General features: G+C 39.9%; 1 protein-coding gene across 3 annotated transcripts in view; it reads right to left on the bottom strand.

Annotated features, from left to right (window-relative positions):
• The window catches only part of PRDM2 (PR/SET domain 2), a 133017-nt gene that overhangs the window by 79939 nt on the left and 36880 nt on the right, over positions 1-16198 (bottom strand). For all 3 annotated transcript variants that reach the window (XM_015475205.3, XM_015475202.3, XM_015475203.3), the window contains exons 4-5: positions 15960-16063; positions 6139-6291 (exon numbers count right to left, since the gene is read on the bottom strand). In XM_015475205.3, coding sequence (XP_015330691.2) covers positions 6139-6291; positions 15960-16063 — 257 coding nt within the window. The remainder of the gene's footprint in view (positions 1-6138; positions 6292-15959; positions 16064-16198) is intronic.

Raw genomic sequence — 16198 nt, forward strand, 5'->3', positions numbered from 1 at the left:
GAACCCTCTTCCTGAAACACTCTTCCTGTAGAAACCTTCTCATGGCTGGCTCCATCTCAGGGCTGCACAGAGAGAGAGGAAGTGTGCCCACCTTTGGTCTTTGCTGACCTACCAGAGCTAAAGCAGCTCCCTGACCGTCTGGTCACTCCATCACATTATATTATCTTCAATGCACTTACTGTTCTTGGAAGTTACCTTGTTTACTTGTTCACTTGTTTATTATCTGCCACCTCCTCCATGAACTGGAAGCTCCATGACACCAGAGACCTTGTCCGTTCAGTTCATTACTACACAAGAATACCTACTGTGTAGCAGACACTCAGCATTTGCAAAATTAATGCAGACACAGAGGCAAACAATAGAATAGGAAAGACTACAGATCTTTCCAAGAAAATTGGAGATACCAAGGGAACTTTCATGCAAGGAAGGGCACAACAAAGGACAGAAATGGCAAGGACCTAACAGAAGCAGAAGAGATTAACAGGAGGTGGGAAGAGTACACAGAACTGTACAAAAAGGTCTTCATGACCTGGATAACTGTGATGATGTGGTCACTTCCTGGAGTGTGAAGTCAAGTCGGCCTTATGAAGCATTACTATGAACAAAGCTAGTGGAGGTGATGAAATTCCAGCTGAGCTATTTCAAATCCTGAAAGATGATGCTGTTGAGGAGATGCACTGAATACGCCAGCAAATTTTGAAAATTCAGCAATGGCCACAAAGAAGGGCAATGCCAAACAATGTTCCAACTGCTGTTCAATTCCACTCATTTCGTATGCTAGCAAGGTAATGCTCAAAATCCTTTAAGCTAGGCTTCAGCAGTATGTGAAGTAAGAACTTCCAGATGTACAAGCTGGGTTTCAAAGAAGCAGAAGAACCAGAGATCAGATTCCAACATTTGATGGAGCATGGAGAAAGCAAGGGGATTCCAGAAAACCATCTACTGCTTCACTGACTATGTTAAAGCCTTTGACTGTGTGGATCACAACAAACTGTAGAAAACTCTAAAAGAAATCGGAGTACCAGACCACCTTACCTGTTTCCTGAGAAACCTTATGCGGGTCAAGAAGCAACAGCTAGAACCAGATATGGAACAATCGACTGGTTCCAAATTGGGAAAGGAATACAACAAGGCTATATATTGTCACCCTGTTTATTTAATTTCTATGGAGAGTACATCGTGCAAAATGCTGGGCTGGATGACTCACAAGCTGTAATCAAGACTGCCGAGAGAAATATCAACAATCTCAGATATGCAGATGATACCACCCTAATGGCAGAAAGTGAAGATGGAACTAAAGCCTCTTGATGAGGGTGAAAGAGTCGAGAGTGAAAAAGTTGGCTTGGAACTCTACATTCAAAAAACGAAGATCGTGGCATTGGATTTCATCAAGTCATGGCAAATAGAAGGGGAAAAAGTGGAAGCAGTGACAGATTTTATTTTCTTGGACTCCAAGGTCACTGTGGACAATGACTGCAGCCATGAAATTAAAACTCTTGCTCCTCAGAAGAAAAGCTATGACAAACCTACACAGCATATTAAGAAGCAGAGACATCACTTTTCCAACAAAGGTCCATATAGCGAAGGCTATGGTTTTTCCAGCAGTCATGTACAGATGTGAGAGTTGGACCATAAAGAAGGCTGAGCAACAAAGAACTGATGCTTTCAAACTGTGCTGCTAGAGAAGACTCTTGAGAGTCCCTTGGATAGCAAGGAGATCAAACCAGTCAATCCTAAAGGAAATCAACTCTGAATATGCATTAGAAGGACTGATGCTAAAGCTGAAGTTTCAATACTTTGGCCACCTGATAAGAAGAGCTGACTCATTGGAAAAGACCCTGATGCTGGAAAAGACTGAGGGCAAGAAGAGAAGGAGGCGACAGGACAAGATGGTTGGATGGCATCACCGATTCAATGGACATGAGTTTGAGCAAACTCCGGGAGATAGTAAAGGACGGGGAAGCCTGGCATGCCGAAGGCCATGGGAATGCAGAGGCGGGACACAACTTAAGAGACTGAACAACAACAATGAAGAACTGATGAATAGGTGAAATGAATGGAGAGCAGGCTAACAATCCTCAGGAATTTAAAACAGTTTTTAATCATATTACAAACAAAACCAGTGTTGAGATTTCTCAACTATCCAATTGATAGCTGAGAAGGTGATACAGAGCCCAGAAGAATATCATCACATGTAAGTTATTTACAAAACCTAACCCAAGCTGGTTTTAGAAAAGGCAGAGGAACCAGAGATCAAATTGCCAACATCTGCTGGATCATCGAGTTCCAGAAAAACATCTATTTCTGCTTTATTGACTATGCCAAAGCCTTTGACTGTGTGGATCACAATAAACTGCGGAAAATTCTGAAAGAGATGGGAATATCAGACCACCTGACCTGCCTCTTGAGAAATCTGTATGCAGGTCAGGAAGCAACAGTTAGAACTGGACATGGAACAACAGACTGGTTCCAAATAGGAAAAGGAGTACGTCAAGGCTGTATACTGTCACCCTGCTTATTTAACTTATATGCAAAGTACATCATGAGAAACGCTGGGCTGGATGAAGCACAAGCTGGAATTAAGATTGCCGGGAGAAATATCAATAGCCTCAGATATGCAGATGACACCACCCTTATGGCAGAAAGTGAAGAGGAACTAAAGAGCCTCTTGATGAAAGTGAAAGAGGAGAGTGAAAAAGTTGGCTTAAAGCTCAACATTCAGAAAACTAAGATCCTAGCACCTGGTCCCATCACTTCATGGGAAATAGATGGGGAAACAGTGGAAACAGTGTCAGACTTTATTTTGGGGGGCTCCAAAATCACTGCAGATGGTGACTGCAGCCATGAAATTAAAAGTTGCTTACTCCTTGGAAGGAAAGTTATGACCAACCTAGAGAGCATATTCAAAAGCAGAGACATTACTTTGCCAACAAAGGTCTGTCTAGTCAAGGCTATGGTTTTTCCAGTGGTCATGTATGGATGTGAGAGTTGGACTGTGAAGAAAGAAAGCTGAGCGCCGAAGAATTGATGCTTTTGAACTGTGGTGTTGGAGAAGACTCTTGAGAGTCCCTTGGACTGCAAGGAGATCCAGCCAGTCCATTCTAAAAGAGATCAGTCCTGGGTGTTCATTGGAAGGACAGATGCTGAAGCTGAAACTCCAGTACTTTGGCCACCTCATGCGAAGAGTTGACTCATTGGAAAAGAGTCTGATGCTGGGAGGGATTGGGGGCAGGAGGAGAAGGGGACGATAGAGGATGAGATGGCTGGATGGCATCACCAACTCGATGGATGTGAGTTTGAGTGAACTCCGGGAGTTGGTGATGGACAGGGAGGCCTGGCATGCTGCGATTCGTGGGGTCGCAAAGAGTCGGACACGACTGAGCGATTGAACTGAACTGAACCCATAAAAAGCTTAATCTCGCAGAATATAATCACTAGTAAAAGAATCTAAAATGCCTGATGCATACTTGAGCAAAATCAAAGGTCAGGAATGGAGGAGGCCTACAAAGATTAGAGCTCCCTGACTTCCAACAAAGAAAGGTAAAAATGACAGTACAGGTAGTTAGTAGCACTTTGAGTACTTAGGTTAGACAAGGAACTCTTCACAGAATCTTGCACATGTTGGCTTTAATTTTCATGACTGTATTATTAATGTTCAGCTTCCCCAGTAGCTCAGATGGTAAAGAATTCACCTGCAATGCAGGAGACCTGGGTTCGATCCCTGGATCAGGAAGATCCCCAGGAGAAAGAAATAGAAACCCACTCCAGTATTCTTGTCTGGAAAATCTCATGGACAGAGGAGCCTGATGAGCTACAGTCCATAGGGTCAAAAAAGAGTCAGACATGACTTAGTAACTAAACAATAACAACATTATTAATTTTACTATTACCTCCATTTTTACAGATGAGAAAATTAAGACAGAAGGTGTAACTTCTCATGCTTCCCTGTCTTCTTCCCTGTGCTTCTCTCGAAGGCAAAATCTGCTCACAAGGCAGTCTGCTCCAGTCCCTACTCCTACTCATGACACTATTGTGCCTTGCCAAAACTAACAGCTGCCATTTATTTAGTACTTATCACGTGCTAGAACCCTACCCACAATCATCTATGCAATCCTCTTGATAACCCTCTGAGGTCAATATATAATTATCTATAACGTACAAACAAGGAAACTGAGGCACAGAAAGTGACTTGCCTAAGGTTTCACATCTGGTAAAATTACAGTGACTTGCCTTGGGTCACAGAGCAAGTGAGGATTTAATCCAGGAGTCTGGCTCCAGAGTTCACTCCCAAACACTATTCTCTCTTGCTTCTGAAAGGTTCTTAGCTTTGCCATCAGAGATGAACACACCTCAACTTCAAGTCTGATGAAAGCATTGCCAAGTGTCCCAACGTCTCCCTGGCCTTCCTCTGCCCTGGAACCTCATTTCCACTCCCTTGACTGTCTCATATGCACCCTTCATTGGTATTTCCTCTCCACCAGGATTCTCCTCACTGATGTAATCAGATGTAACTTCCACTTTAAATAAATTTGAGAAACAGAATGAATTCTTGAATCAAAGTGTGAATCCAATCTCAGACTCCAGTGTAACAAAACTGTACAGTAATGCCTACTAGGAAATCATGCCAGAAAAATCATCCAGCAGAAAGAAAATGGGAAAGAAGGTTATAGAAGTTTTAAATAAGAAAGTACTACAAAGAAGTATTTCCTGCAGGAACTAGAAGTAAGAATGTGGGTTTAGATGAGAAAAAGGACAACCCTGTTGGCTAAAGCCAACAGGGAAAAATACAAAGGAAAGCAAAGGAAAACTAAACAGCTCTAAGATAACTTGCCAAGTTCTAGTGCGAGATACAGTCAAAACTCAGCATGCTGCGAAGATGACCATCATCTTAAATGCTTGCTCATAAAAGAGTTTTCAGCTCCATGGAGATTAATTTTTTTCAAGGACTGGCCTACAATCTATGTCATTTTTAATGAAAGTAAGTGAATAAAGAAAAACTTGCCTTGCAGCAATTTTAGTAAACATATCTAATCCAGAATGCAAAGAGCAACAATCCTCTCTCTTTATAGCTTCAAGACTCGGCCTTTGGGAACATTTCCCTGTACGATGAGTGCAGATTTGCCTTCCAGGAGAACATGGAAATGAGGGAGACAGATGTGGGCTTGCTTGTTGCAGAGATAACAACCCTTCCAAATTCTAACTTTCCTGAATGTACTCAGTGACCTCTGACCTCACCACAAACTCTAAAAAATTATTTTCCTCTTTTTTTCATCTCCACTATTAATGTCTCCAAATAAAACTTTACCAGAAGTAAGAAACATGTTCTGTGTAATTTTCATTCTGAATAAAATTCAGGGAAACGACGGGGCTTCCCTGGTGGCTCAGTGGTAAAGAATCTGCTTGCCAAAGCAGGAGACACAGGTTCAGTCCCTGATCTGGGAAGATCCCACATGCCATGGACCAACTAAGCCCGCGTGCCACAACCATTAAGCCTGTGCTCCAGAACCCAGGAGCCACAACTCCTGAGCCCACGTGCTGCAACTACAGAAGTCTGCACGTGCTACAGCCCATGCTCTGCAGCAAGAGAAGCCACACAGTGAAAAGCCTACACTGCAACTAGAGAGTAGCCCCCGCTCACTGTGACGAAAGAGAAGCTTGAGCAGCGACAAAGACCCAGCACAGCCAAAAATAATTAATAAATACACTTATATTACAAAGATTTAGGCAAAAGAAAAGCTAATCCAAAGCTACACTAGACTGAAGACTAAGAATGTGTTTTCTTTAACAGAACCGCCGGAGCTGCTGAGTTTCGTACAGTTAGATAAACTGGCCCGTCAGACAGCTCCCAGTGCACTTGTGTCTTAAGAGGAGAGAAGTATCTGCCACATGCTTAACTCATCAGTATCAATAAAGATGCCGTGTATAATTACTTAACACAATCTTCATGCTTTAGTGCCCTTCCTCACATAAGCAGTGGCAACTGTATAATTAAAACACAGACCTTTCAGGGTGGTGAATCCCTTTCACATATAACCCTTTCAAGGTCTGCAAAGTCGTTACTGATAGCCATGACTAAGGACAGCATTTGAAGAAATGCATGTAGAGTATCTAACAGCAGACTAATTCTAACACTCTTACCTTTAAAGTTTTATAGTAAATGGCCCTGTTGATTTCCAGTGGAAATAAATTTTGCTCTTCTCCTGAGCAAGCCCAATTCACATAGCGCAGCCAGTTCCCCTTCTCTGGATCGGTGGCATCAATGCACATCCATCCCAAATTTGGGTAATAGACCTTGGATGGGGGAAAAGGACAGCTGTTAAAATAGGGGTATCTTTTAAATGTTTCCATTTTCAACTTCTAAGACAATTCCTGTTCATTATATGGAAGTACTCCATAAAGCATTTCACATCAACAGAATAATCAGCATAAAAAAGGAAAATAAAAATGAAAACTGAGGTCCCAAATTATATAATCCTCATTAGTTATTTTTCTATTTGGATGTAATTTTTTTCTCCTAAACTTTATGTGCTATATAATAAATGTGCTTGATGGTCTCCAAATCCTTCGCAAACATGAACATGAAGCCTAATGATAGCTCTCCTCTCCATGTAACAGAGCAAGTGTGAGCCTGCAGCAGTGCTCCTCAGCACCCAAATGCCCTGAGCCTCCTGGGCTGTTCAGCAATTCGAGAGTGGGGCCCAGTCCTGCTGGGGTCCACAGCTCTGCAGGTGCCTTTGCTGCAGTGCTGACAGAAATTTCAGTAAGGAAGCATGCAGTGTGAACCTGATGTGGGTGACAGGGCATGATGCTTCTTCTGCAGACTCTGTTGACCTTAAATACTTCTCTCCCTAGACAATCTGTATTCTGGGAAATACCAGTTTCCTTCTGAAACAAGACCAAAATCCCGACCTGTTTTTGAGGAGTCAGATCAACTCCACACTTGCAAGACAGAAGCCGTCCCTGATCATCCACTGTCCATCAACTGCTCCTCCTAGAAGCCTCTGGCTCTCATTCCTTCATTTAACGAGAGTCTATTGAGCAGCTGTTTCTTACTTTGTAGATACAGACATACATACATCTAGGTTCTACTTTCCCAAATTTAGACTGTAAAACACTTGATTAGGCACTGAAATAGAATCAATTGGTGACAGTCTGTCAAAAACAAAGCAAAAGAAATGAGTCTTCTACTTTCTCCTTCGGAAGAAAGGAGAGAATCTTGATGCTTCCATTTCTTTCCTACAGTCAAGACCCTCACCGCTCATGTCTTCTTTTCACATTAAACACTGTTTGTTTACTGCAGGTTTCTTTCCTTCAGGAACAAAGCCCCAACTCTTGGCTCTTCTGGGCATGCCTGTCTCCCAGCCCAGGACTGCCAGGGCGACGACCACCTTACTGGCCATGAACAACACTTTCTTCCTGCTAGGGGTTACACATCTGGCATAATGCTGCATGCTTTCCATATTATCTCATTTAACCTTATGCATCAGGTTATTACCCCTTTTTGCCACATGTGGCAATTAAGGATCAAAGATTATATAACTTTCCCAAAGTCACTCACTTGGTGAGTACTAAAGATGGCCTTAATCCCAGTGCTGCTTGACCTCTGTTTATCAGTGCCTTCCTTGACCATCCCAGCTAAAACTATGAAGCCTTCTCTTCCCATCAGCACCCCCAGTTATCTAGTCATCTCCTGATTTATTTTTCTTCATGGTACTTATGCTCCTATTTTCCTACTTAGTAACTATTTCCCCACACCAGAGTATTAGCTTCATGAGAAAACATTTGAGTCTTTGCATTCCCTGTAGTACCTCTAAGACTTTGCCCAGTGCCTGGCAGAGAGTAGGCTCTCAACAAATAACTATGAGATTAATGAAATGATATTATCATATACAAATGTGTAATTGTCATTTAATGAGCACCTACACGACAAGGATCATGCTAGAAAGTGCTTTGCAGTTACTTTATTTACTCCCCACAAAATGTCAAGGAGAGTATTTTCACTATCCTGTAAGAACCCACAGTGAGTTTATTCAGCAGCTGGTTGTTTACTTTAACCTCTCTGCACCACCTGAAAAAGAGGCTACAGGTCACATTTGACTCCTTTTCAAACTCACTGTCACACTCACTCTCGGCTCACGCACACACAAGCAGCCACACACACACTCTTCACCCTTGAAAACAAAGAGAAAGTGCAGCCCCAAGTGGTATGTGTGGAAGAGACAGAATCACAACACAAAATTTAAACTTCACACACCAAAATAATTTAAAGTGCTTTAAAATGCTTATGAGATACTTTTGCCAAGTTTGCCAGTATGATAAAATAACAAAAATGGGAATATTTAGTTGGTCTTTAAAGAGTGTCAGTCCATACATGTTACCTACTTTTTAATAACTTAGGGATGAAAAGTCTTGTTTTGATTTATCATAGGAGACAGCAGAGTCCCCACACACTCCCACGCACATACTGACACAGCTACAACACTGCAGAGATGGTGCTGGAAAATCCCACACAGTCCAAGGCAGCTGGAGAGAAGTAACAAGCGTCTACCTACCACCTGGAGGATAACAATAAGACTGTGCCACAGTTTCCTGGCTCGCAGGTCAATAATGACCCTTGCAAAGAGCAAGGTGTTCCACTTGAGTAAAGTTTTTATGTAGAGCTCATTTTGTTACAAAAAAGACTAAGGAATCTACCAAGTCACACTTAAACTAAAATGCTCAATTTTATAGAAAAGATGAACACTTCAATTTTTTTTAATTTGCGAACTAGTAATTCACAAAGAAATACACATGGCCAAAATCTCAAGGAAAAAAAGTAAATTTACCTAATAATCAAAAATAAGTAATTTTTTAAACTCGCAAAATGGTTAAAAATTGTTTTTTAAGGAGAAAAAAAAAAAACCCACAGAATTAGAAAGCAGAAATTCTCCCAAAATGCTGATCAGAGAATAAATTGGTATCTTTTTTTGGATCAAACTAAGCAATACTGACTAAAGAACTTTAAAATGCACATACTTTAATCAGCATATACACTTTTAGGAATTTATTCTCATGAGATATTAGGCAATCACACCAAGATGTAGGTACAAAGATGTCCACAGCAGTGTGGTTTACCATAGACTCATTGTGAAATGGAGAACACCACAGATTAGCTCAGTATGGTAATATTGGAATATAGTGGAATACTAGAGAGAACTTAAAAAATACTGTTGTATGAATGAATGACTGATATGGAAACTTTTACTTTCTGTAATCTTTGTATTTCTTAAGAATTTTCTCAGTAGTAAACACATATTATCTCTATAATTAGGAGAAAAAGATGACCAGAAGATGTAGAAATATAATCAGTAGAAAAGACAGTCATAATACACTGATGATTGAATAAAGCCATTTATAAAAAATATGGCTTAAACATATGAATACATGAAGAGAAAAATGATCTGAAATCTAAATGCATGAATATGTTATTAATGGTTTCCTCGGAAAATGGGATTCTTCATAATTTTCATTTTCCCTCTTCTGCTTATCTGAATTTTCTACCTTCCCTCCACTAATTTAGTGTAATCTCTAAGTAAAAAGGGAAGAGGGTGGGGAGAGCAGGCTAGGAAGGCAGCCACGCTCTGCTGAATGCCAGGCTCACACTCCCATCCTCTTCCCATCACTGTCATCATCATCACACATACATCTTCCTTCTCATGTTCACTGAGTCTCACTTGTAATTGGAACTGGGATGAAAATGTTTTCATGCAATTTCTACCTTAGTTGGAATCCCAACTGGTTTCCAACCAAAGTTAACTTCAGCGACTGATACACAGAACTTATCTCTAAAATGTGACAGAATTACGCTCGATATATGTGCAAGTTACGAGACTGCACATGTACCACCACACCATGAAGTGAGGGTGGGCAAAGACAGGAGAGTGAGACTCCTGTCCTTTCAGGTAAAGACAGTGCCAAGGCAGGTCCAACTCACACCCCAGCTCTAAATCAACAATGTCACATAACAAATCTATTTCCACATCCTTATAAAGACCGAGAAATACTTAGCTGACTTGATCCTAAGGAGAGATACTTCCATATAATCAATAGTTTTTCCTCTGTAAATAGTCCCTGTTTACAAAGTGAAGAAAGTGAAAGTTGAATGTGAAGTTGCACAGTTGTGTCCGACTCTTTGCAACCCTATGGACTGTAGCCTACCAGGCTTCTCCGTCCATGGGATTTTCCAGGCAAGAGTACTGGAATGGGGTGCCATTTCCTTCTCCAGGGGATCTTCCCGACCCAGGGATCGAACCCATGTGTCCTGCATTGCAGGCAGATTCTTTACCACTGAGCCATTTAAAAATTTCATATAACCCTAGAAATCGTACGCAAAATGTTCTGTGTTTATGTACATTTGTATATTTGCTGGGGAGATTTTCGAAGGGGTCCACAACATGCCAAAGACTAAGACTCTCTAGGTAGACTCTGCTAGTGGGAAGATCACCGAACAGGCAACCATGAAACCTGGGCATCCTGACTGACAGTTTCAGAACCCCAGGCAGGCCACCTGCTTTCAGATCTGTCATCTGTGGGAAGATTTAGGGTGTTTCTGGTATTCTTTATTTCACAAACAAAAATCCCCATGGTATTGTCATCCGTCTATATAATACCACAAGTATTATATGCCCAGCTCAGTGCTCCAGAACTGAGGACAGTGCCTGTCACATGGTAAGCTTAACAAAGAGGGGTTAAATAAGTAAATAAACTCTCAATTTTCTCCTTGCACCATTAACACGCTGTCAATCTAGTAACAAGTTCACTTATTCAGAAAAATGGCTTAATTCTCTGTACTTCAACATCCCCACCCTCCTGAAGGTACTAAGAGAAGAATAAGACTGGTACAGCAGTTTCTGTGACAAAGAACTCTATGGCTAGCCCACTTTTAAGTAACAGGTCCAAAATCTTTGCCCTTCTATTAATCACACTGCTTCACAGTAAACCTAAGACCCCAGACATCACCACGTTCACTCCCTCTCTCTTACACACATAGACAAGGGCTCAGCAGACTTTCTGCAAAGGGCTAGGAAGTATTTTCGGTTTTACAAGCCATACGGTCTCAGTCACAACTGCTCAACTTGGCCACTACAGGGCAAAAGCAGCCACTGACAATATGTAAATAAATGAACATTGCTGTGCTCCAACAAAACTTTATTAATGAACTGAAGTTTGAATTTCATATATTTTTCATGTGTCAAAAAACACTTGATCTTTGTTTAAACCACTTGAAAACGTAAAAACCATTCTCAGCTCTTAGACTGCAAAAACAGATGGCAGGTTGGATTTCCCCCATGAGCTAGGTCTTTTCTTAGGACATTCTGCATGGTGTAGGAGTTGGAAAGGAGCAGTAAGAGCTGAGTGGTACTTTCTGACAAAAGGGTCTACAGAATCAGCTGGGTGACTTCTCTATTCTCTTTTATAGTTTTGTCCATTTTTAAATTAGAAATACTTTGAAATTAGAAGAACTGAGATAGCAAAAATTATGAAATCTGCTTGTTAGTATCTGATCATAACAGTGCTGAATGATAAAAAGTTTGTTTTCACTTCTGAAAAAAAAACTATTCAATATTTAAAGTCTCATTATACAGAAATAAATTCTCTATCAATTTTAATTGAAATGCAGTTCTATTTCTTCTCTCTACTATCTGGACTCAAAATTTGTTGCCTGAATAGTAACATTCAAATCAAAGCAGTGGACTATCAGTTTTCATCAATAAGAAAGAGGGGAAAAAACTATCAAAAAACATCAACAACACTGGTTTTAAAAAGCTAAAAAGGAATATTCACCCCTGGTGGCTATATAAATTAGTGCAATCCCTTTTGAGGTGTTAGGAAAATTTACCGAAACTTAAAATGTACATAACTTTTGACTCAACAATTATACTTCTAGGAATTTATCTTAAGAAGATAACCAGACAAGTGAGCAAATATGTATATACAGTTAGATTCATACTTGGAAGAATTTGGGTTTCTTTTTGAATATTATGGAAGTAGAGATGACTTACAGTGCTGTGTTCATTTCTGCTGGTACAGCAAACTGATTCAGTTATACACATAAGTATATTCTTTTTCATTATATTGAATATAGTGCCCTCTCCCATACAGTAAGTATACCTTGTTCTCTGATCCTATACTAGCATCTGCGAATCCCAAACTCCCAATCCTTCTCTCCCAAAGAATTATTAATATCATGCAAAGATTAAAACTACTTAAATGTCCACTGGTTTAACAGTGGAAGGATACAATGGAATTCTAGGTAGCTATAAGAAATAATGACGTGGATAAGCATTTGACGAGGGATATACATTTGACATGTACACATCTATAACATATTAAGATACAAAAGCATGTTACAAACTGCATACATATACGGTTTGATCTTAACTGTGTATGAAATGTCTAGATATGGTGTTTGTATAGGTACCTGTGTGAGAGAGACAGAAGAAAAACAAGAGGCAAAGAGGCAGAGTTAACAGAATGCACATCATGGTGTTGACCCGTGATTTTTACTTTCTCATTTATAATTTTCTGTTTATATTATTTTGCAATGACCATATATTACTTTTATAATTTAAAAAAGGCTTAATAGAAGGTACAACACCATGAGTGGCCCCTAATGTAAACCATGGACTCTGGGCAATAATGGTGTGTCCGCTGTAACAAATAACCCATTCTGGTGGAAATGAAGCCAGTGAGGGAAGCTGTGTGTGCATGTCTCATGGAGGTGGGGGCAGGGGGGAGAAGGAGATACAGCAACTCAACTTTCTGCTCAATTTTCCTGTTAACCTAAAGTAATCTAAAAACTAAAGGCTGTTCTTAAAAATACATATTAAAACAAAAGTTCTATTCATTAGAAACAATCTAAGCACCACAGAAGTGAATGTGAAAGGCTTCAGAATACTGCACATTGCTCAGTGTGTGTGTGTGTGTGTGTGTGTGTATGTGTGTGTGGCGGTGGTGGGGTACATGAAGTCCAGTGTTTGGCCTGCCAGCAGTTCCCCATCAGGAACTGACCACAGAGTACTCTCCTCTTTCCAGAACCTGACGTTCCATGCATTCACCCTGAGGATACTCTCCTGTTTCTCTCCTGTTATTTCTGATATAATAGCATGCTTTCAGTGGAAACTTAGAGGACTGAAGGCTGCATAAGATAGTCAAAGGCTCAAGAAAAGCAATTTAACACTTTCTCATGGAGTTCCAGTGGAGGCAAAAGACCAGGTTGCTAAAAGATAAACTGGTCTTAAGGGGCTTTAATGGAAGAACAAATGCCAAATGAGATTTTAATGATAAGCAGTATCTGTGACATTAAGAGGAGGCATTCTGATGCAAGTCAGAGGATAACACCAAAGTTAGAATAAGTTAATGGGGAAACACTAAATTTTACCTGGATTTTTATTTTCTTTATAAGAAATATGTACATTATAATTTTTGTTTCCTATACTTTGCCAAATACATACTTCCACATGTGTATGTCAAATATATCTAGTTCTATTTTAACAGAGCAAAAAGATTTAGAGGTTTCTATATGGACTATAGACCTCAGAGTTGAAACCATGTGAACAACATCCAAATTTTTTTTTTTAATTGCCGGGAAGAAAATCCAGCCTTGACAAGAACTAAATCTTTAAACCTGACTAACAAGAACTGGCAGTTTTATAAAGAATCCCAACTATGGCAGAACATAAGGAGAAGTATCTTAAATTAACAATGGGATGTTAACAAGTTAACAGGAAAAACTGAATCGCTAATATCTAATACATCATGGCTCCAAATTATACTTTTTAAACAAGCTACTACGAATTCATACTTTAGGAATTTCAAGGCAAATGAAACCTAATTTACAAAAGACACTATTAGTAACTTATATAAAATGCCCAACAATATCAAATTGTTGAGTAAAGCAGGTACCACAAACTTAGGTTTAATATTAATGACATTTGTTCAACCTTAGATACACACAGAACTAGAGTAGGTGTTCTCTGGTTCCTCACCAGGATGAATGCTAACCTGATAAAGCATGTCTGTTGGTTTCCCTTGTGAAACTTCTAAAATTAAAAATACAGTTTATTTTGGAACATAATTTTGTGGTTAAGACATTTTTAAGCATTTGGCCATTATCTTGAATAATTAAATTTTTTTTTTGGTTGGGCATTTTTTCCACAAATACAGCACTCTTTTAACTTGAAAGTTGTGAAATAACAAAGTAATTACTCCCATGGTAAATCACCATTTCCTAAGTCCCCTTGGGTTAAATATCACTATATTTATTATAAGGGATTCAGAGAAACTCTCAAAATTACTGAGAGAAACTTAGAATTCTCAAGGCAAGAAACACTGTTCACAGCACTGAGAAAAAGAGCAACATACCACAGACGGACAAACACCACAGAACTTCTTGACTAAAACTGTCTCCAGACATTTCCCAGGCGAATTTTATTTTTAGGCTTTTATATGTTTACAAGTGAAACAGATGTGATTTCCACCTAAGACAATCTGACAGGAATGCTTTTCCTCACCACCAAAAAAACTTCTCTGGCTGGGAGTCATGCCACTGAGTTCTACAAGAACCTGAGGAGTTTCATGGAGGCTGCTGATCGGAATTAAATTTAATAGAAATGCTTAATTCATAGGCAACTCTTTAAGAAACAATAATAAGATATTTTATCTTCACATCTTTCTTCATGAGATTATTTTTAATTCTCCCCATTTTTAACTGGAGGGTTTTAGGGCCCAAAGGTTAAGGGCCCTACCCAGGTCACAAAGGCAGGATTTGAACCCTGGCTCAGTCGGTAAAAGAATCCAGCTGCAATGCAGGAGACGGACTGCAACACAGCCAACCTAGGTTCAATCCAACCAGGTTCGACCCCTGAATGGGGAAGATACCCTGGAGAAGGAAACGGCAACCCATTCCAGTATTCTTGCCTGGGAAATCTCACAGACAGAGGAGCCTGGCAGGTCCATGAAGTCGCAAGAGTCGGACACAATTTAGTGACTACACCACCACTACCAAACCAATGAAACATTTCTAACTGCCTTACTGTCAGGCAGCAGGACACATGGGGGTTGTGGTTCTGCTCTGACAACACTCTCTGCACGTGTGCCCAAGAAGGGAGCCACTCCCTCTGGTCTAGACAGCTTCCCTGCATAAGGAGTGTGTGAACGCTCCCCATCTTCCAGGATCATTGAGAGAATGTGAAACGAACAGAATGAAAGCCTTTCTAAAAAGTCAAACCACTATACAAACATGGCTTCTCAGGTGGCTCAGTAGTAAAGAATCGCCTGCCAATGCCGGAGATGCAGGTTCCATCCCTGGGTCAGGGAAACTCCCTGGAGAAGGAAATGCCAACCCACTCCAGTATTCTTACCTGGGAAATCCCATGGACAGAGAAGCCTGGTGGGCTACAGTCTATGAGGTAGCAAAAAAGTTGGACACTCCTTAGGGACTAGACAACAACAACTATATAAATACACAGTGTGCTAAGAATGTCCAATTCTGAATGTTTCAGCAACACAGAGATTACTTTCTAAATTACAGAAAAGATCCTAACTGTACTTTATTGATATTAGTAGCCACCTTGGTGTGTCTTTTACTGGCGTTCGTCTGCAAGCCTATAAAGTGGTAGACCAAACTCTTAGCTGCAAAGCAAAGCAAAGCAACCTGAACAAGGCAAATAAAACACCAATTTGACATTTATTGTTGAAGACAGCAAAGCACTTTCAAACTACAAATGTAAACAGCAATCTGTATCCAAGGAAACACATTTTCTATTAAAACTATTCTTTATTTTAAAGAACATGTTAAGTTTACTGATTAATTTCAGAAGGTCAAATCCTGAGAAGATAAATCCTTTAAAATAAATCCTTTCAAATCCTTTAAAAATGTATTGAACTCTGATAAGCAAAGGACAAGGATCATTTCTTACCTCCCACATGTATACATTATTCTTAACCTGAGATCTTTTTTTCTTGTCACCAACAAATGGCCCAAACTTTTTGCCTTTTAAAATTGGTTTAGTGGCCCAGACACCTAGAAAATAAAACCAACAGTTTCACAATGCATTGTGGTTAAAGACTAAAGCACTAAAAGCAATTCAGTTTCACAAAATACTGAAAAGACTAGTCACTCTAAAAGCAAAACAATGTTAACTGAGATCACAGAAAA

Source organism: Bos taurus, chromosome 16 (genome assembly GCF_002263795.3).
Source record: "Bos taurus isolate L1 Dominette 01449 registration number 42190680 breed Hereford chromosome 16, ARS-UCD2.0, whole genome shotgun sequence".
In the NCBI taxonomy this organism is placed as follows: Eukaryota; Metazoa; Chordata; class Mammalia; order Artiodactyla; family Bovidae; genus Bos; species Bos taurus.